The 20659-nt window shown below is 42.1% G+C and overlaps 1 protein-coding gene across 8 annotated transcripts in view; it reads right to left on the bottom strand.

Moving 5' to 3' along the window:
- Nucleotides 1-7442: 7442 nt before the first annotated feature.
- Nucleotides 7443-20659, bottom strand: part of LOC134210888 (phospholipid scramblase 1) — a 93572-nt gene continuing 80355 nt past the window's right edge. For all 8 annotated transcript variants that reach the window (XM_062687290.1, XM_062687292.1, XM_062687291.1 and 5 more), the window contains 3 exons: nt 10793-11283; nt 9967-10125; nt 7443-9909 (listed from right to left, as the gene is read on the bottom strand). In XM_062687290.1, the coding sequence (XP_062543274.1) occupies nt 9850-9909; nt 9967-10125; nt 10793-11283 (710 nt within the window). In that variant the 3' untranslated portion in view covers nt 7443-9849. The remainder of the gene's footprint in view (nt 9910-9966; nt 10126-10792; nt 11284-20659) is intronic.

Raw genomic sequence — 20659 nt, 5'->3', positions numbered from 1 at the left:
AGCCCATTTTGATTGAATGCATTTAAATCATTTAGACTGGTTTTACACTAATTCAAACATGCACTATCTATTTTTCCTTCTCCACTTCCCCCAGTGTACCTTACATACATTTTTTTCAACGAAATTTTATTTTGAAAAGTTTGTATTGTTTACCTCCGAAAACACCAAGCATTCATTAGGAAATTTTAATTTCTGAGTTTCGTTCAGACAAATGGCATTTTTAAGTGATTTTTATTGATGTAACATGCTTTTTTAGTAAAATCATTGTAAGGTACCAAGCATGCAATTCATCAACTAAATTCACTGTTTGAAGCTTAATTTTTTATCATGTCCGTTTTACCCATAAACTATGTCTATTTCACCCGCATAGTTTTAAACCAAGATTTTTTCATCCTGATTTCCATTGTTTAAAAAAAATCACAAAATCCGATTGTTTTTCACTAAATTGACTTCAGGCCATCGTATTGCTTATATTTAAGATTCACGTAAGTGGTTTAGGTCCCCAATATTACGACGTTTTCCTTGCGAAAATGAGGCGATTCCTTAGCATGTCCATATTACCCCCATCCCCCCTTAGAGATAAATAGGATAAATAGGATCACAATTGGAAGCTTGAAACATGGGACTGCAAATCGCTAGGTTTCGCAACTACCAGGAGATCTATTTAAATGCGATGGTGATGCACTGGCTAGATCGCTGCACTGGGTAATTAACAAAATTTTGGGAGGATGTTCTGTCGCAGGAGAGGTTTAAGGTGTTTCGTGTCTCATCTACAAAAAGGGCGATAAGCTGGATTGTAGCAACTATTGTGCATTGCTGTACTCTCCTACATTTCATGTCGACGACTAACACCAATTACAAGAGAGTTCGTAGGGCAGTACCATGCGGGATTCATGGGCGAACGGACCAGATGTTTTCTACACACTTAAATTATTATGTACGTAAAACGAACTAAAGGAAGCGTTTTCGATTCGGCTTAACCGTTTGTAGCTCGTCTTCTCGTCCTCGCAAGTCGCTCTCCGAGAATCCCCGGAAGGGCTCCTCACGTTCCTCGTGATATATGCTAGGTGGTGGTGGTAATGGATCGGTATCAACAATAGGATCGTCATAAACCACCATCCGTCTCCGCGTACGACTGTCCGCATCGTCGATGATCTTAATTTGACTTCGGTGCGCCGTGGTAGTTATTCCGTTTCCAGTTGTAATCTGTAGAATATTTTCACAAACTCGTTTTAGAAAATACGCTTTCAACCATTTAGCCTGATGGTGAGGATTGCTGTTCTTGTACCATAATGCGTCACCCACCATCAGACTATCCTATAGATCTTTAGTAGGTTTTCTTTCTATATTGATTTTATATCTAGTGGTTATGTCTTCGATACGATTATCACAGTTACTTAATTGTACATAACTATTGTTTTTGAATTCCTTTACATTAATCATATTGATTAACAGTTTTAAAGTATATACTGAAACTTTCCGAGAAGAAATTAATCCTTCCATCGTCATAATTTTTTTTAAATTTATTAAAAATAATCCAATTAGGTCCTCCAGTTTTGCGCCTAAGTATTTTAGGTCAAGTATAAACATTTTCATTACATTTTTAACCATACGAACCATTCTCTCCGCCTTGCCGTTAATAGCAAGGTTATGTGGTTATACTGAGGACTGTCCAAAACCCATATCAGCATTATTATCCCTTATTGCATTGGGAACGTCAAAAGCTTTCCTATAAATACGTGTGTCAATTGTTAAAACCAACTCGGCTTCCTTACCTTCAATAGGAGTCAATAATTCTTTAATGGAAATATCAGACAATTATATCTAGACATTCATTAAGTCGTTCTTGCGTTCAATTATTCTGTTCTCAGGTACTTGTTTATCAAAACTTTTTCGCCAGTTGGGAAAGAAAACACCCAACCAGGTTCTCCAAAAAAAAAGAACAAAATCATGATCACTATCCAATACTAGAAGTTTTAATTTTGCCTTTATATTCCGAAAAGTAAGCGAAACAATAACTTCACCAGCGATTTTCAATCGAGAACCGTTTACCACTACTAAACTTTTAGAACTTTTCTCCAGGGGAACATTGAATTTAGCCAAAAATAGCTTCTTACCAATCACGGAAACGTCGGAGCCACTATCAATCTCCATCTGCACTTTGATGGCTTGAATATCTAGTTCTAGTAAACATGGATGACTTTTGTCAATAAGCCATTTTATGAGACAGATTCGAACAGCTGATCGAAATTTTGAGTGGAGGGCTCGGTCTTTGTTTTGGTAAATTTGCATGTAAACCATCATCAATTCGTCATCATCATCATCATTTCATTTCATTTTCGCAAATGTTCCTTGTAAAATGTAAATATTAGTATTTGGTCTCCTGTCATTTGAGCTTTCTATAAAATGGCTTATGGAGGAAACATGCATGCACTGTAATTCACCTGGATCCGAATCATCCGAATTTTGTCTTCCCAGCAACTCATCATATTCGACAAATTATCGTCATTTTTCGCACAGGTTTTTTTTAAGTTGATGTTATTGATCGGACTCCTCTTGAATTGTTCCAGCTTCGGGCACATCCTGCGAACATGTCCTCGAACTCCACAATAGTAGCACAATCGGTGGTCGTTTACTGGTTGCTCATCGCTTTTGGGTTCCACCGGGTGAACCACTGCATCCTGGTACCACCTTTGTTGTTCCTGGTGCCGCTCTTGTCTAACCCGTCCAGTCTCCGAACGATAATTCGCGCGATAGTTGTACCCAGGGCCGGATTTCGCCGGAAGGGGGCCCCGGGGCCTACGGTATGTGGGGGCCCCAAAATGTACAAAAAAGGTTGGTTTTGGTACATAAGATTTGTGGGGGCCCGGGGCCCCAGGAATTGTTTTGTGTGAATGTTTTTGCATTAGAAGCAGCTAGCTCCCATGTAGATATAATTTTCTCAACTTGAGCGAGATTCAATTTGTCCCCATCTTCCGCTAAAAACTTGTCTCAAGGCGTCATCCGACAAGCCAATGAGAATTCGATCAAGTATGGGATCCTGTTTATCACCTTTAAAGTTACAATACTCAGCTTGGAGTTTAAGCGAAAAAAGAAAATCACTGGCTGTTTCGCCTGGTTGCTGTAGTCGGGACCCAAATTTAAACCGTTGAATCAAAGCTTTATCAGTTTTGTCTAACTTTTGTTTACCAATCATTTCATCTAACGGTGATCCATCAAGCAACTGCTCACTAAAGTACAATTTTTGAGCCACTTCAAAGAGATAATCACCTCCAAGAAGAAACATCTGGTCTTTCTTGTCGGCATCTGCTACTTTATTGACACGAAAATGGTACCCAAGTCGCTTGAACCATGATGTGAAAGATTGCCCTTTGCGGTACGGGTCGATGTTCGGTGCAACGTACGACATGGTTTCTATATGCAAAATAATTAAATTTGAATAAAGCAATAAATCCAAAATATTTCAAATAAACGTTTAAAATATCTTGTTTGAACAATAGCGTAAAACACACGAATTCAAATATTTCAATTGGTTTTAACCAATTTACACACAATACATTAAAAGCAAAATACTTCCATAAATTGAGCTAAAAAAACTTTCATAAATCTCACCAATAAGCGAAAACAAGTTTAAATTTAATAAATCTAATTTCCTCAATGCGTATCCGCCATTCATGCGAAAACAGACCTATTGTTCAATTATGTGTTTCTTTGTACAATTGTGTGCACTTTTTTACGTTCAATGAATCAAAAGATTTAATCAATAGGTTTTAACTTCAAAATTAAATAATGAAACTAAGAAAAAAATTACTTACCACAATCAAATACCAACCACGGGGGAGTAACCTGTCTCGGAAATCTCCGTCCTATAATTCCAAAAAGGGAAAAATCAACCGGTCCAACGAGAGTCATCCTTATCTTACGACTTAGCTTGTCACTGTAGTTCCGGCAAAATCAGCTTCCCACTGCGTAAGTTGTGCGTCAATTTCCTTCTTGTCCGACGAATTTTGCATCGCACTAGTCTTTGTCCGGCAAATTCTGCACCGTAAAACTTTTTGCACACGCGCACACGATATCAAACCGTTTTCCTCGTCGCCAAATATTATGTACGTGAAACGAACTAAAGGAAGCACAAAGCGGACTGTGGAACTAACTAGACGCTGTTGAAGATGGTTTTCGGAGGAGCGTTGGAATAAACGTTGTTATTCGTTTGGATGATGGAATACGAAAGAGACCGACAAACATATCGAATACTATAAAGTTATTTATAGCACATACACGCTTAGATAGGAACAATCAATTCAAGGAAGCGCAGGAGATGACTACGTCAGTTCAGCGGACGATGGAAGCCAACCAGCCCCCACCTTGAGGGAAGTTAAGGATGCCATCCAACAGCTAAAAACCAATAAAGCAGCCGGTAAGGATGGTATCGGAGTTGAGCTCATCAAGATGGGCCCGGAAAAGATAGCCACTTGCCTGCACAAACTGATAGTCAGAATCTGGGAAACCGAACAGCTACCGGAGGAGTGGAAGGAAGGGGTTATATGGCACATCTACAAGAAAGGCGACAAGCTAGAGTGTGAGAACTTTCGAGCGATCACCATCCTTAATGCCGCCTACAAAGTGATATCCCAGATTATCTTCCAACGTCTGTCACCATTAATGAATGAGTTCGCGGGAAGTTATCCAGCCGGCTTTATTGACGGCCACCTTAGTAGCTATTATCTTTCAAATGTAGTAACAGGATTTTATCATAATATGATTTAAAAATTGCTTGACACCGAATTGCCCAACAGTAGGGAATTAAAATAGATGTAGCAAAGTCTCCCAGCCATAGATAGCAGCAACACTGATATAATTTGAAAAGGTTGCCTAATTTGTAATGTTGTTAGTTTCATGTTCTTGAAAAATAATCTTGTTGGGACAAAAACGAAAATTTCTGATTGTTGATCACAATCTGGAAACCTATCACGACCTGTAAAAATTTTCAGCTGCACAGTGAACAATATATTTTGTATCTGATTCTGTTATAAATTTCTAACAGATTATGTTATTTTTATGATAAAATTGTAACAACTTTGGATAGAATATTTTTGTTTCAGGTAGTGTAATTTTTGATAGAAATTATTTTAACAACATCCTGCGCCATGATTTGATGCACCACCAAAATTGAGTATAACATAATAACATATGTTGATATAATTTTGATATGACCTTCTAGTCGGGTCAGTTCGTTCGAATCGCACCGGGGACTAAGACAAGCTGATGGACTTTCGTGCCTGTTGTTGCGGTAGAAGGTGTCATGTGGAGAGCCGGGTGTAACAGCCGGAGTACGATTTTCAACAGATCCAGTCAATTGTTTCGCGGATCACATGGACATTGTCGGTCGAACATTTGCAAAGGTGCCAGAACAGTACACCCGCCTGAAACGTGAAGCAACAAAAGTTGGACTGATGGTGAATGCGTCAAAGACAAAGTACATGTTTGTGGGCGGAACCGAGCGCGACAGGCAGGGTTGAAATATGTCAAAGTCAATGCAGTGAAATACATGGATCTCAGCATATTCTACGGTCAATCTCATCGCCGCCGTCGTGAGTGGGACTGTGGGGTAGTCAAAAAATCATTCCAGCACCAACCATTCAATTCACCATTCAACCCAACAGAAGTCGCTCTGACAGGCTGCTCAGTTCGTGCGTTACTGCATGAATGTGAGTGGCCCATATAAAAGCGTGGTGATTTTTTGTCATTTGCTGGGTGAATATGTACATTTGACTGTGGTGAATTTCATATTCGTGGCGCACTGGGTGATGTGAGTTCTGTTGTTTACCTCTCTCCCTCTTCGGGAATGTGAGATCGATTTCAAGGAAGGAAGAAAATAAAAAAATGAAATAAAAAAACATCACCTTCATCGAGTGCTGCCGAATATTTGCAAGCCTGGCGACAGGGCCCGCCTGGGCAGCAGTGTTACGATAGACTGGGATATCTTGGTGGTGGTCGAGGAATTCGTCTACCTCGGATCCTTGCCAACGGCTGATAACAATGTTAGTCGTGTGATACGAAGGCGCATCATCTGTGGAAGTGGGGCCTACTACGGGCTCCAGAAGAAACTGCGGTCAAAAAAGATTCGCCACCGCACCAAATGTATCATGTACAAGACGCTAATAAGACCAGTTGTCCTCTACGAACATGAAACATGGACAATGCTCGAGGAGGACTTGCAAGCACTCGGGATATTCAAGAGACGGGTGCTTAGGATCATCTTTGGCGGTGTGCAAGAAGACGGTGTATGGCGGCGAAAAATGAACCACGAGCTCGCCCAGCTATACGGCGAACCCAGTATCCTGAAGGTAGCTAAAGCCGAAAGGGTACGATGGATAGGGCATGTTGCAAGAATGCCGGACAGCAACCCTGCAACGATGGTGTTCGCTTCCGATGCGGCAGGTACGAGACGGCGTGGGGCGCAGCGAGCCAGGTGGGCAGACTAGGTGCAAAACTACTTGGCGAGCGTGGGGCGTATTCGAGGTTGGAGAGATGTGGCCTCGAACCGTGTATTGTGGCGTCAAATTGTTGATTCAGTGTTATCTGTTTAGATGTAAACTAAATAAATGAAATGCTAAGTTCTAAAAAGTGTGTCTACAAAACTTTGTACACATACACACATACATGCATACACACATAACAGGTATCAACTCAAGTCGTCAAGTTGAGTCGATTGGTATGTAACACTATAGGTTCCGAGCCTTCTATCAAAAGTTTGGGTTTGGAGTGATAATATAGCCTTTACGTATACTTAGTATTTATACGAGAAAGGCATTACGCTTTTAGAAACATTACAACAGCCACGCGGCGTATCACAGCACCCTACAAATTGAGTTTATTAAGAATGTTGGATTTGATAATTCAATGTAAACGATACAAATCAATGCATATTGAATTTAGCAAATATAATATATAAATATTAGAGAAACCTTTATCACTACACTTGTCAACATTCAAACAAGGTATTCAGATATTTATTCCATCCTGGCAAGAAAAATGAACGGTTTTCGTTGATCCTTAAGGCTCACGAAAAGTTAGGCGATGGAAAGAGCTTTCTGAATAATTTACCACCGGTGGTGCATCGTCTGTCTCTTTCCGTCCTTTAAAAAAATGTGATAGTGGTAGACTGCCGTTATACGCATAATTGTCTCATATATATATATATATATAAGGAATCCCGGCAAACATGGGACAAATATGCGTATGACGGCAGTAGAGGAATATCACAAACACTCATTCAAAAAATTCGGATTTATGTAGTGGTTTGATGCCTATCTTTGTTCCCCCGTATGCACATTTTGCATAATGATTAACATAGCAAAGTTAAAGGACATATTTTGATTTCTCTCTGACAGTTTAAATATTTATCTAATGGTCATCGAAATAAAAACAAATCGAACAAATAGCTTATGGACAACAATTATATATTTTCTTCTCAGATTTTTAATGCTTATAAGTTGTACGATCAACGAGCAAGATAAGTCGTATCTCTCTGTTTGGTTACAAAGCACATATAAACATCTGAAGCATTGCATCTGCTCTAATGCATTGAAAGTTGGTCAATTTATCTTGCGCGTTAAGTCATTAAAAAGATGAGATTATGTTAATGGCAATGGAAGATAATAAGAGAGTATAAAAAGTATGTATTATTTACCTATAAACCGTTTGGCGTCAATAAATGTGAAAAAGTAGAATTTGTGCTTCGTTTTGTGCTTTGATTATATGAGACTGCAATATACACATAGCCATCTATACTTCTCATGTTAGTGTACACAGATAATTTAATCATCCAGGGGTCTGAGATTATTTTTTTAGTATAACATAAACAGATTAAAACCATAGTAAAAATTACTATTTTGTTGGCTATGTCCAGTTCTTAAAACTACCATGCAACTTCAGTACAATTCACCATGTTACATCCATGTGATAGTTGATCCCTTACTTAAGAGAGGCGCTGAGAACTATTCTACCAATCATACCTGGGTGCCACTGCAGGTTTTGGAATTGTTAGTATGAAGGGTATACCAGGGAGGAAAGTCTCGGTAGAACGTGAAAAAGATATAGAATGAAGATAAAAAGTAGGAAAGGATCGAGACTGGGATGGAGTCCACGACCTCCCACTTACAAAGCAAAAGCGGTAGTCAATAGACTACCATGCTCGATCAGTATGGTAAAAATTTAAGTCAGTTGAAAATGTTTGGTGAATATTTTAAAATTAACACTCAACATATATAGTAATTTTGACCACAAAACTATTCTGGGATTAGGAACAAATATGTATCATATGTTTGCATAAGGGAACATCTATAAATCACATAATGCTAGGAGGGGGAGGGGAGGTCGCATGAAGTGTAATGATCCATACAAAATTTTCAGATGCTCCATACAAAAAGTGTGACGTAGGGGGAGGGGGGATATTCAAAATGACAATTTTTTGCATTACGTGGTTAATGGATCTTTCCTTAGTACCGTAACCCGGGGGTAAATCAGAAAGACTAAATTGATCACTTTTATATTAGTTTCTGTCCTAATCGCTCATGTAGATTCTGACAGTTTTCCTCAATACCTTTTTGTCATTCTGAACTGATTAGCACAGTATTATACTGCCGTTAATCACATATCTGTCCCTCCTTTGCTGGGTTTCTTATTCATATGGGACAAATATACTTCTTGCAAAATCTTATATTGCGATGCAGCCAGTGTTGTTCTACTTTATTTGAAAATGCAATCCAAACATTTAAATAATTTTTATTCAGTAAGTGCAACTAATGGAGGGATGTTTGATTTTTTTAAATGTCATTTCAATTTGACAAAAATACACGACATAGCCGCACGAGGGCACACTGAAAATGTACAAGTGTTTTCACGCCATTGCATTTTGCTCATTTAGCATAATTTGCGCGCAATGTAGCACTGGAGTCAATCCACATGACATTTAGAAAAAAAATTCACTAGTTTGGTGTATATTAAAAATATAACCGTTTAGATTTTCAGGTTTGGATGATCCAAAATCAAAGAGCATTTTTTAGAAAAAAAGACATCATTGGATGCAAAAAAAACAACTAACCAATGAAGATAACACCTGTTGGTTCCTTGTTTGTTGATATTTGTGCTTCTGAAATGCGGATACATAGTAATTTGGATATTTTGGACATGAAGAAAGAAAAGCGACTACTAAGCGGATATCCAACAAAACGATTCCTTGAAGCGTCAGTGAGCGTGTGGTGTAATCGATTACACGCCTCCTAATCACGGCGTTCGAAACCAGGTTACACTTTTTTAAATGAACTTAAAATATTTCATAAGATTGTCGTATGAAATGCGACCACTTTCCTTAGTGTTCGAATCAGCGAGCATGAAAACAAGGTTATCACACTTGTATAGAATTTGGACAGATTTGAATAGGCAGCTCCCACCAAGAAGCTATGATAAAACGCTTTGCTCTCCCTCATTTTGCATTGAGGACTATAATTTTTACGCACAGCTGTGTAAATCAATTTGAAATACATCTTCAGAATTGGTGCCCCCGCAATTGTTTTTTTAGTTTATTGAGTGTGTTTTTTCAGTTGCAAAAAACTTCTCTCGCCGTATGTTATTGTGAGTGTATACAGAGATGATGAGTGAGATTTCCTTGAAATCCTCGATTTTTGTAACAACCCTAACCCTAACTGTGTGCTTTTTAATGCAAATTCTTTGAAGTGATCAATTTGCCCCCGAATTACCGCACTCACAACGTCAAAAAAATAATACAACACATTAAAACTATTAAGGTTGCAATCATGAATATCTTAAGTACGTAACTCATATTTTTTAGAACATTCCTGGTCGATCACTTTCCTTGTTTCCTGATTTTTCAAAGAACATGTAATCCTGCAAATGAAAAAGAAATTATTGATAAAATCCACTGAAATGTACAATCAGACTTACAATTAGAAACAGACAACCCAATAACGTAGCTTTCACCCTAACATCCAAATCCATGGGGAAGTTGATTCCAAAGTGATCCGAATCAGTGAATGCCTCACGCGCAAAACCGGACCACTGCTTCGAAATTTTACCCACCTGACTGCCGTCGTTGGCAACCACCTAATTAAGAAGAAATAAAGACGAATATTGAAATAAATGAACCGTTTGTTTGAGAAACTGCATATGTAACATTTTTGGCCAAAATGAGATTTTTATATATTCTGAATCCTCGTCCAAAAATACGTATTCTGGCAAAAAATACGAATTTTTTTTTTCCAGGAATGTATGAAATTTTTTCGTTTGTTTGAGAAACTACACACTCAGTTCAGCTCGGCATTTTTTCATTATTTTGCCGAGATCCGCACAGCCGAGCGCTCGGTTCCTGGCTTTCTGCTGATATCTCAGCGGAAAAACTAATTTGTTTACTGTGGCACTCAAAGAAGCCACCGTAATCATACGTCCATTCAGCTGATATTTCAGCAAACGAACTTAAACCGAGAATTGCACAGCCGAGATCGGTGAAAAAATTTAAGTGTGTACATATGTCCACGCACTTTGAAGAGCAATTGTGAAGTACTGCTCACTATTTTTGCACCAGAAGTGCCCCAGGGTGTTGAGTTTTACCAAAAACTATTGATCTGTATCGAAGAAATCGAAAGATTTGGTGCCAATTCGTTCAAAAACAGTTTTTTGTTGTTTTCTCGAAATTGTGTAAAATGGACTTATGCAGTTTCTCAAACAAATGATTCAAATAGTATCTTTCCATTTAAATTTAAAATATTTTTACCTTAAATTCAACATCACCACAAATGCTAAACGTACAGAAAGGTCCCTCGATTCGAAGCACTGTGTTACCAGATTGGTCCTTGATGCTAAACTGCGGCGTGAATATGGACCAATTCTGTTCGACCGTTCCGATTACGTTGCCAGGCGGGGCTGACACCTCCAGCGTTTGTAAACAACATGGGAAACAACAGGACGAACAGCGCAATGGTCGGTTGAAGTGTAGCACCTCGTTCTGGTAGTAATCTAGCACCTTCATGTCGAACGGCCGAGCGGGGCCACAGCAATTTCGGGTGCAACAATCGGTGTCCTCCACTGCCCAGTACACCTTCTGGCCGAGAGTATTTTTGACAGTGTACTTATTGGCCGTCTCGAAACCGGTGAACGCTTCAAGAAGCTCAACTTTTTGGTGCACCAGAAGCTGGTCAATTGAAGTAAGGTATTCCAAGCCGGGAGGACAACTCGGTATTCCTTGAGGAATACTCATCCAGCCACCTATAGGGTAGGGAAGAAAAATGTGTGAGATTAAAATCTGTAAAGTCAACGAGCTTAATGTACTCGAAGTATTTTGAATAAAGGCAGCCTCGAAACAAGGGAGACTTCCAATGATATGGAAATGCTAATATGTATCTGCGAATATGTGTCATCCTTCAAACTTAGACGTACGTTTGCATGATTTAGAGGCAAAAGTATAAATTTGATAGTCCCGTTAGGATATACCTGAAGAATTTTTATAGAATGGGATTTTACTAGTGAGCGAAAGGCAATTTTGGTTACGATACATTCACCATCTCCACTTGCTGCCTGCTAGGAGGATTGGGCTCTGGAGATCAAACCTACTAGTTTACCTTATTGAGTTTGCTAATCTTTCCGTGAAAACTGAAAACTGAAATTTACTTTGCTTCCTCCTTTGGGCCGCAAGATTAACTGCCGCTTAATAGGTTGTACTATTCGAACATTCCATCTAATTCTTCTTCATGTCATGAACTACCCCGGCACCTTTGCTTTATTTCGGAGGAGTCGGCCTGCCGTGCTGTTGTGTAGTTTTATCGCCGTTGTACCCATCCTCCACTTTTATGTGGTTGGTGCCACGAAGATTAATTCTAATTCTTCAACGACAACTAATTCTTCGCAATCTACTCGGTAGTTCTCCGACGGCGGATCTAGCCTACTGCGACAGAGATACCCCGGCAAAGGATATTCTTCCGAAACCGACGCCCACCATCCGAGTGCCAAGGCCAGCCCTGCGATTCCAGTGAAGCAGGGCGTTCGGTTCACTAGTGCCCTGACGATCCATGGTGGTAATTCGTCGCAAACTATTCGGTCTAGTCCCCGACGGTGGATCTAGCTTACGTCGACGGAGAGTTCCTCGACGAAATAATTTCCACCGACACCGATTCTAGTTGATCGTTACACCATTTCCGTTGCAATTAGGATAGTATGCACAAGACTACCATACCGACCATGTATGCATTCCACGACACATTTTTTCAAAGATGTTCTCAAACCGAAAACTTGGTATTTCCCTTGCGTATTTCCCGCATGCTCCGGTGTCCCTTCGGCGTTTCCACATGCCAGACACAACGGTGAAATAGCGTGCCAGAACCGATGTAGATACTTCCTGAAGCATCCGTGGCCATTCAGGAACTGCGAAAGTTTACTTCGCCATGCTATCTGTTCATCCACACCGACAGTTCTGGGATACTCCACTAGGTCCACCTTCCTATTTCTGTGCTGTTCCATTCATGCAGCCGTCTCGTTGTCTGAACGGATGATTATTACGTTTCTGGTGTCTCTCCACTGATAAAACTCGATGTCTTTCTCCAGGGTGATGCAAATTGGTATAGTATCCCAGCAATACCGCATAGTACCTTCAATGAGATCGTTCTGAACGCGCTCCCGACTCGAATACCGACTGATTACCGGTATACACTTTTCAGTTTCGCACGGTTCAGTTTGGTCTGCAGTGCATCCCCTCGAGCAGGAATTCCATACCACAGTATCGATAACGAGATGCTATGATCCTCACTATTACGTTCATTGTCTTCGCTAACTTTTCACAGGCGTAGTCAACGTAGCTATTGAGATTGAACCGGTCATCAAACATCACTCCCATATGCTTTAATGATCGCTTCGATGCAACCACATGCCCTCCGAAGTCAATATCCATCCGCTGGATCATCTTGCAGTTGCTGATTAGTAGCACTTGATCCATGATCTTCACTTTCCTGGGCAGTCAGAACTCCGTCATACATCCCGTTTCAGAGGAATAGGCCAAGTATGGAACCCTGAGGAACGCCCGCTGTAGTAACACGCATAGACTTTTGCCTCTCATCGTGTCGTACACCAAGACACCGCGCTGAAAGTAGCTCTTCAAGATATGACACATGCAGCCGAGGACCTCCATTCTTGCAGCGCTGCGACGATGGCTTCAACGCTGAGACTGTTGAAAGCTTGAAAGTTTTTACGTCTATCGTAACCACTGTCCGAATTGCGTACACCGTCGATACTCCTTTGCGGAGTCTAAACTGCATCATTGACAGTCTACGCTCACGCTCCGTGCACTTCGACAATCTGTTGAGGACAATCCTTTTCATGGGTTTCCCAACTATATTTAGCAGGAATTAGGCCAATACGAGGCCGGACTGCCTGGGTGCTTCCCTGTTTTTGGCAGCAACACCAAATTTCCCATTTTTGAAAAGTTACCCTCGTCCGTGCCGTTCTGAACAGATTCGGATATGCCAAGATCGCAACTTTAAGAGCGTTTACTTCTCCATCTTTGCTATATGGCGTAGGTGATCACGTGGTTGGGTTGTGTTTCGGAAAGAGACCCTGCACGATGGTATTCAGCATATCCGGGCACATTTCAGCTCTACTGCGATGTCCGAAGGGGCTCCAGACTAATGCTTGCTTGCAGATTTAATTTCCGTACCTACGTAAGGTATGGCCGATCCAGTCCAACTTATTACTTACTTACTTATGGGCAGGGCCGGATTCTTGGGGGGCCGGAAGGGCCGTGGCCCCGGGCCCCCACAAATCTTATGTACCAAAACCAACCTTTTTTATACATTTTGGGGCCCCCACATACAGTCGGCCCCGGGGCCCCCTTCCGACTAAATCCGGCTTTGCTTATGGGACCTGTACATCTCCGTCTCCGTCTTTCACGCCGCATTTCCAGGCAAGTCTGACGCATTTCCAGGCACACCAGGTGCCTGAATCCCCATTATTTTGTAGCTCTCCGAATCATCGCACAAATGGACTGAGACGGAATTACTACCAGAACGTTCGTGGATTGAGGGAGGACCAACAACGATTCGTTCTTCCTGGAAGTTTCTGAGGCCAAATTTGATTTAATCGTTCTAACGGAAACGTGGTTGGACGACAGAAATAATTCTTCGCAACTTTTCGGTTCGTTATACAACGTTCTCAGAATCGACGTTGAATAGTCACAAATCGCGCGGTGGCGGAGTCCTGATTGTCGTTTCTACTAGGCTAACCAGCTACCTGAGTATCTCAACTGTCTCAAGCTTATTAGAACAGCTTTGGATAGAACTTCCACGAGACACACTCTCCGTATGAGCAGCTTATCTTCCTCCCGATCGTAAAAACGACAGCACAATTATTCGTGAGCATGTGGATTCGCTATCCTCGGTTTCATCTGGTTTGAGACCTCACTTTTCTGCGCTCATATTTTGCGACTACTACCAAGCTGGATTACAATGGTGCTTACCGAAAACAAAATACCAACAATCAACCCATTACCGAAAACAAAATACCAACAATCAACCCATTGCTTTCGCATATGCCGGTGGCTTACTGCACTCTTTTGGATGGATTCAATTTCATTGGGTTCATACAAGTCAATTCCTATCCCAATCAAAACGGACGATTGCTGGATCTTGTCCCAGCAAATAATACTGTTTTACCGGGTACATTCATCTCTCTTCCAATCGAACCAATGATATGTCTAGACGCTGACCACCCTGCTCATGAAGTGTATTTTACTCTTCCTGATCCGATTACTTATACACTGCCATCTGAAGACTACTCTCTGGACTTTTATCGTGCTGATTATGCTGCACTGAACGACGCACTGGCGGAAATTGACTGGAGATTTATCTAATCGACTAGCAGCGCCAACGATGCAGTGAATTTCTTCAATATTGCTCTGGAAGATGCCTTTTTCCATACTGTTCCAGTAAGACGACCCCCTCCATGGTCGAATCCATGCCTACACGTATTTAAGCGTCAACGTTCAGCCACCCTCCGAAAAGATTGCAATTGTCGCTCACCTTATTACAAACAGCTATTCAATTTAGCAAGCAATCGGTACCGCAAGTACAACCACTTTCTTTATAATCGACACGTCAGATGCAAGGAAGCATCTGCAAGAACCCGAAAAACTTTTGGTCTTTTGTCAATTCCAAACGGAACGAATCTGCACTGCCATGTTCTATGTTCTTTGGAAATGACATAGCCAATACCGAAAGCGAGAAATGCAATATATTTGCCCGACAATTCAAGCAAGTGTTCCACGATTTCTCTGCCTCAGCGGTACAAGTGCTAGCTGCCACTGCCGGGACGCCTCGCGATTTGATTAATTTTGATATTCCCCACATAACTGAGAACATGGTGATGAATGCAATGCGCAATTTGAAGCTTTCCCTTGCAACAGGCCTTGATGGAAGTTCTGGAACGGTGCGCTGTTAATCTCTACCGCCCGCTGGTGAGAATCTTCCAACTGCACAGCGAGTTTCCTGCACTCTGGAAACACTCGTATATGCTTCCTATCCACAAAAAGGAATCAAGCGGAACATTTCCAATTACCTTGCAATTACCTCTCTATGTACCTGTTTAAAGTTGTTCGAGATTATTATGAAGTACTCCTTATTTGCCTATTTTAAAAACTACATCGATTTAGACCAACATGGCCTTCATCCAAAGCGGTCGGTCAATACGAACTTGTTACAATTCACGTCTAGCTGCTTTCGTTGTACGGATCTTGGATGGCAAGTTGATATATGCTGCATATGGATCTGAAAGATTCGATACTGTAGACCATGAAATTTTGCTTGCTAAATTGATGATACTCGGCGTCTCATCAACGGCTGTGGATTGGTTCAGGTCATACCTGGTGGACCGTCTGGTACGGGTTAAAATTGGCACATCGGAATCTGAAGCTTTTGCAAACAATTCGGAAGTATCTCAAGGCAGTAACCTGGGCCCTCTGCTGTTCTCGATCTTCATAAATGATGTTTTTCTGCTTTTATCATTTCTACGCAGACGATTCGAAAATGTATTACATTATAAATAGCTTGACAGATTGCACCGACCTACAGAAATTTGTGAGATACGCTCTCCGTTTTCTTAAATCCGTTTTCGTTAAATAGCGCGACCCGACGAACTTGCCGCCGTACGAGGAGCGTTATCGTTTGATTGGCATCGAACCACTAGAGGTAAGACGAATAGCTGCTCAAGCTACGTTTGCTGGAAAGTTTTATTTATTTATTACTAGTCGACCCGGCAGACGTTGTCCTGCATAGTAGGCGAGAATATGCGTTCTGAACTGCCCATGCAAAGTTCGCATAGGAATCACAATTTTAGTTTTTCACGATTTGCTCAACTTTACTCGTAATTTTCGCATTAGGAAATATCATATAAACCCGTCGGAAGCTATATCGAATGTTTTTGCTGAAGAAATGAAAAAAATCCATCCAGCCGTTTTCGAGTTATGCGGATACGAACACAGACCATTTAATTTTTATATATAAGATCAGACTAAGGCCGGACTGGCCTGTGCTGCACATAAAAGTCTTCTCCATTCAGCTCAGTCCATGGCTGCACTTCGCCAACCGCGCAGTCTGCGGAGGGTCCGCAAATCGTCCTCCACCTGATCGATCCACCTTGCCCGCTGTGCACCTCGCCTTTTTGTTCTCGTCGGATCGTTGTCGAGAACCATTTTCACCGGATTACTGTCCGAAATACTGGCTACGTGCCCGGCCCACCGCTGTCTTCCGATTTTCACGGTGTGTGGTTTGGTTCTCCCAACAGCTGATGCAACTCGTGGTTCATTCGCCTCCTCCACGTACCGTCCGCCATCTGCACCCCACCATAGATGGTACGCAACACTTTCCTTTCAAAAACTCCCAGTGCGCGTTGGTCCTCCACGAGCATCGTCCAGGTCTCGTGTCCGTAAAGAACTACCGGCATTATAAGCGTTTTGTAGATAGTCAGTTTGGTACGGCGGCGAACTCTATTCGATCGGAGCGTCTTACGGAGTGCAAAGTACGTACGATTTCCAGCCACTATGCGCCTTTGAATTTCTCTGCTGGTATTGTTATCGGCGGTCACCAGTGAGCCCAAGTACACGAATTCTTCAACCACCTCGATTTCGTCACCACCGATAGACACTCGTCGTGGGTGGCTTACATTGACCTCTCTTGAGCCTCTTCCTATCATGTACTTCGTCTTCGACGTGTTGATGACTAGTCCAATCCGTTTAGCTTCGCTTTTCAGTCTGATGTAGGCTTCCTCCATCCTCTCAAAGTTACGTGCCATGATATCAATGTCGTCGGCGAAACCAAATAACTGGACGGACTTCGTGAAAATCGAACCACTCGTGTCAATCCCTGCCCTTCGTATTACTCCCTCCAAAGCGATGTTGAATAGCAGACACGAAATAGCCCCTGAAACTCGAACTACGCACATCACCCGATCCATCGTCGCCTTGATCAACCGTATCAGTTTATCCAGAAATCCGTTTTCGTGCATTAACTGCCATAGCTGGTCCCGATCGATTGTATCATATGCGGCTTTGAAGTCGATAAATAGATGATGTGGTGGCACGTTGTATTCGCGGCATTTCTGCAATACCTGACGTATGGCGAACACCTGGTCTGTGGTAGAGCGTTCACCCATACTGCCCCCACGAACTCTCTTGCAATTGGTGTCGGCGGCATAAAATTTGGGAGAGTACCTTGTAGGCGGCGTTCAGCAATGTGATTGCGCGGTAGTTGCTACAATTCAGCTTATCGTCCTTTTTGTAGATGGGACACACGACACCTTCCATCTACTCCTGCGGCAGAACCTCATCCTCCCAAACCTGGGTAATCACCCAGTGCAGCGCTCTAGCCAGTGCCTCACCACCGTGTTTAAACAGCTCTCCTGGTAGTTGGTCAACTCCAGGGGCTTTGTTGTTTTTCAGCCGGACGATCTCCTCCAGGATTTCCTTGAGATTCGGAGCCGGAAGTCGCAAGTCATGCGCGCGTGCTCCTAGGTTCATTACCATACCGCCACCGTTGCCTGCCATATCGCCATTGCTGGGAAGCTGCTCACCGGAAATAACGATTTTCCAAAACATCCGTCACAACTTTTTTTTGTATCTAGAACCACAGACTTGCAATTTTGCACTACACGAGCCAACTCGGTATATCAGCCGGCGATTCAACGAGTTTTTCGAACTATTTGACTTCAACGAACCAGTCGACGTGTTTCGTCATCGCATACTCGACTCTTTCCGTGGCATTGGCCGTAACCAACTAGATTAAGTTTTATTCATTTAGACATTTTATTGTCATGATTTTAATACATAAACAAATAAACATACATCTGGTGGTGCAAAGGGCCGACTTAAAAGATCTCCATGTCCAGCTATCGCTTTAACCTGTTGCCAGGTTAGATTTCGATCGACTTCTTTTATTTCTTTATTGAGGCTTCGCCGCTATGAGCCTCTGGGCCTGCCTTTGCTGCGATGTTCCGCTGGGTTCCAGTCTAATGCTTGTTTACAGATTTCGATTTCGCTCCTACGTAAGGTGTGGCCGACCTAGCCTCACTTACGATCCCTAATTTATGTTGCTCGGCCTCTGATGATCTCGTCGATTACGATGAGAAGAGTTGCGGTGATAGCAACTTTGCAAAGAACTTTGAGAATGGTACACAGCAATATAATGCCTCGCCAGTTATCGCTCACAGTCAGGTCACCCTTTTTGGGCACGTCATCGGGACTGATTTGAGTATCTTGGCTTATAGGCGATCGACCCTTGGTGCTTTGTTTGGTTTCATGCTTTAAATGGCCGCTTGAATCTATATAGTACCACCAAGGATGTTATCGATCATTTGGTAATCTGCGTTCGATCATTTAGTAGTTTGTCAATAGCTCATTCCAGAGGCCTAATTTCAAAATGTATTGTATAGGAGACTTTTTGTGCGAAGGTTTTTCTACAACTCTGTTTAACAGGTCGATGTTCGAATTCCACTATTAAAGAAGTTACGGTGCTAGTTGCTATACTTATACTAATGATAACAAAATATGCAATCATTTAGTCTAAGTTACTGCTACTAGAGCTATACACCCGGTATTAGTGAAAATCAAATAGCGAACTGTTAGGCAGAGTTGTAGATAAACCTTTGCACTAGAAGTCCACCATACAACACATTTAGCCTCTGCTCTGAGTTATTGATAAACTACTAAATGATCGAAGGCAAATTACTAAGTGATCGATAACATCCTTGAGTACCACCATGATCCCCGTGGCATGATCTGCCTAGGATCCGACGTATAAGGTTAGTAGCCTGGCAGACACTTGTACTCGGACCTGGTTTCAGCTAGTCAGTTGGGACGGTCAGGTGCTGACCAGTCATGGCTTTCACATCAGGTATTGTTGAATTCATCTTCGCCCGCTTAAGCGCCGTGAGATATCGTAGAGGAGGCGAATGTCAATGAGCTAGACTTAATTAAGGAAGCGCAGATCAGCGTTGCGAGCCACTAGTTGTTTCTTTTATTCTCTCGCTGATCTTATGCAACGAAAATAGTGACATCACTATTTGCGTTGCACAAGATCAACGGGAGAGTAAAAGAGACAACTATTGTCTATCCGGAACAAAGTTAGAACGCTTTTTATACCGAAGTTGGATTTTTCTCCAGATACAGGCAACTTTCCCAACCTCGGAAGTAGTGCACTGGATTAGCCTAAAGATGTACTAACCAACGCATCAATTAGTTTGATAGATAAAACTTCGGAAAAAATGTTCGGTTCGGAAGTCCCGACTTCCGAATTCTAAGTTGGTGCTACGCCGACAATAGTGAAGCGCAACGCGAATGTGCCCGGTTGTTGTAGCTCTCTTCGGCGAGAGAGTCTGCCTTGTCGACATATGTGCATTCCACTTCCCTCTCCAGAGCCGAGTATCGTTGTCGTTTTCTTACGGACCATATAAATAAAAATCATTAGTATGAAGAAATTCTTACAAAGGGGAGGGGATGAGAAAACCAGAAAAGTTGCTTACGCGGTGACGTAATAACAACCCCTTGCCCCTTCCCGAAGACCAAAATCCGCTTGCTCATTCACTGGCGGGGCGCCGTTCAATGGGCATTTCGACCATACAACCGTCAATTTGTCTACCTCCAATACTTTGTGAGCAGCGACTACTGACAGTCGAAGCTTCGCTGTCTGTTTGCTTTCTGTCTTCCCAATACGAATCGTTATTTGCACCTAGCCCAGGTTACACTGTGCCTGCAGCGCACTACTAACCTCCTTTTCAACGTGATCTCGTTTAAATCCCTGCACAATATCAACATCTCTGGAGTTGAGGCTTTGACTTCCGCACCTGGCCAAAGAATTTCCATAATCGAGCTATGAACCGCAGGGTTCTTCTTTAGCTCAAAGAGCAACTCTCCGGAATGTGTGCGCCTTGTCCGTACCACGTTCTCGCCAAGTCTCTTAGCTCCGGATCTTCTCTAACCTTCTTGAGAGTCGCTGCATACGTCGTAGCGTCGTTAGCCTTGACAACCAAAGCTTCCCCCTTTGGCGGCTTTTCTAAAGATAAGAAAAACAGACAAACCGATTTTCTTGCAAGACATTTGCAAGGCATTCGG

The sequence above is a fragment of the Armigeres subalbatus genome, chromosome 2 (genome assembly GCF_024139115.2).
Source record: "Armigeres subalbatus isolate Guangzhou_Male chromosome 2, GZ_Asu_2, whole genome shotgun sequence".
Classification (NCBI taxonomy): Eukaryota; Metazoa; Arthropoda; class Insecta; order Diptera; family Culicidae; genus Armigeres; species Armigeres subalbatus.
Note: the sequence above shows the minus strand (reverse complement) of the source record. Positions and strands in the feature narration are given on the sequence as shown.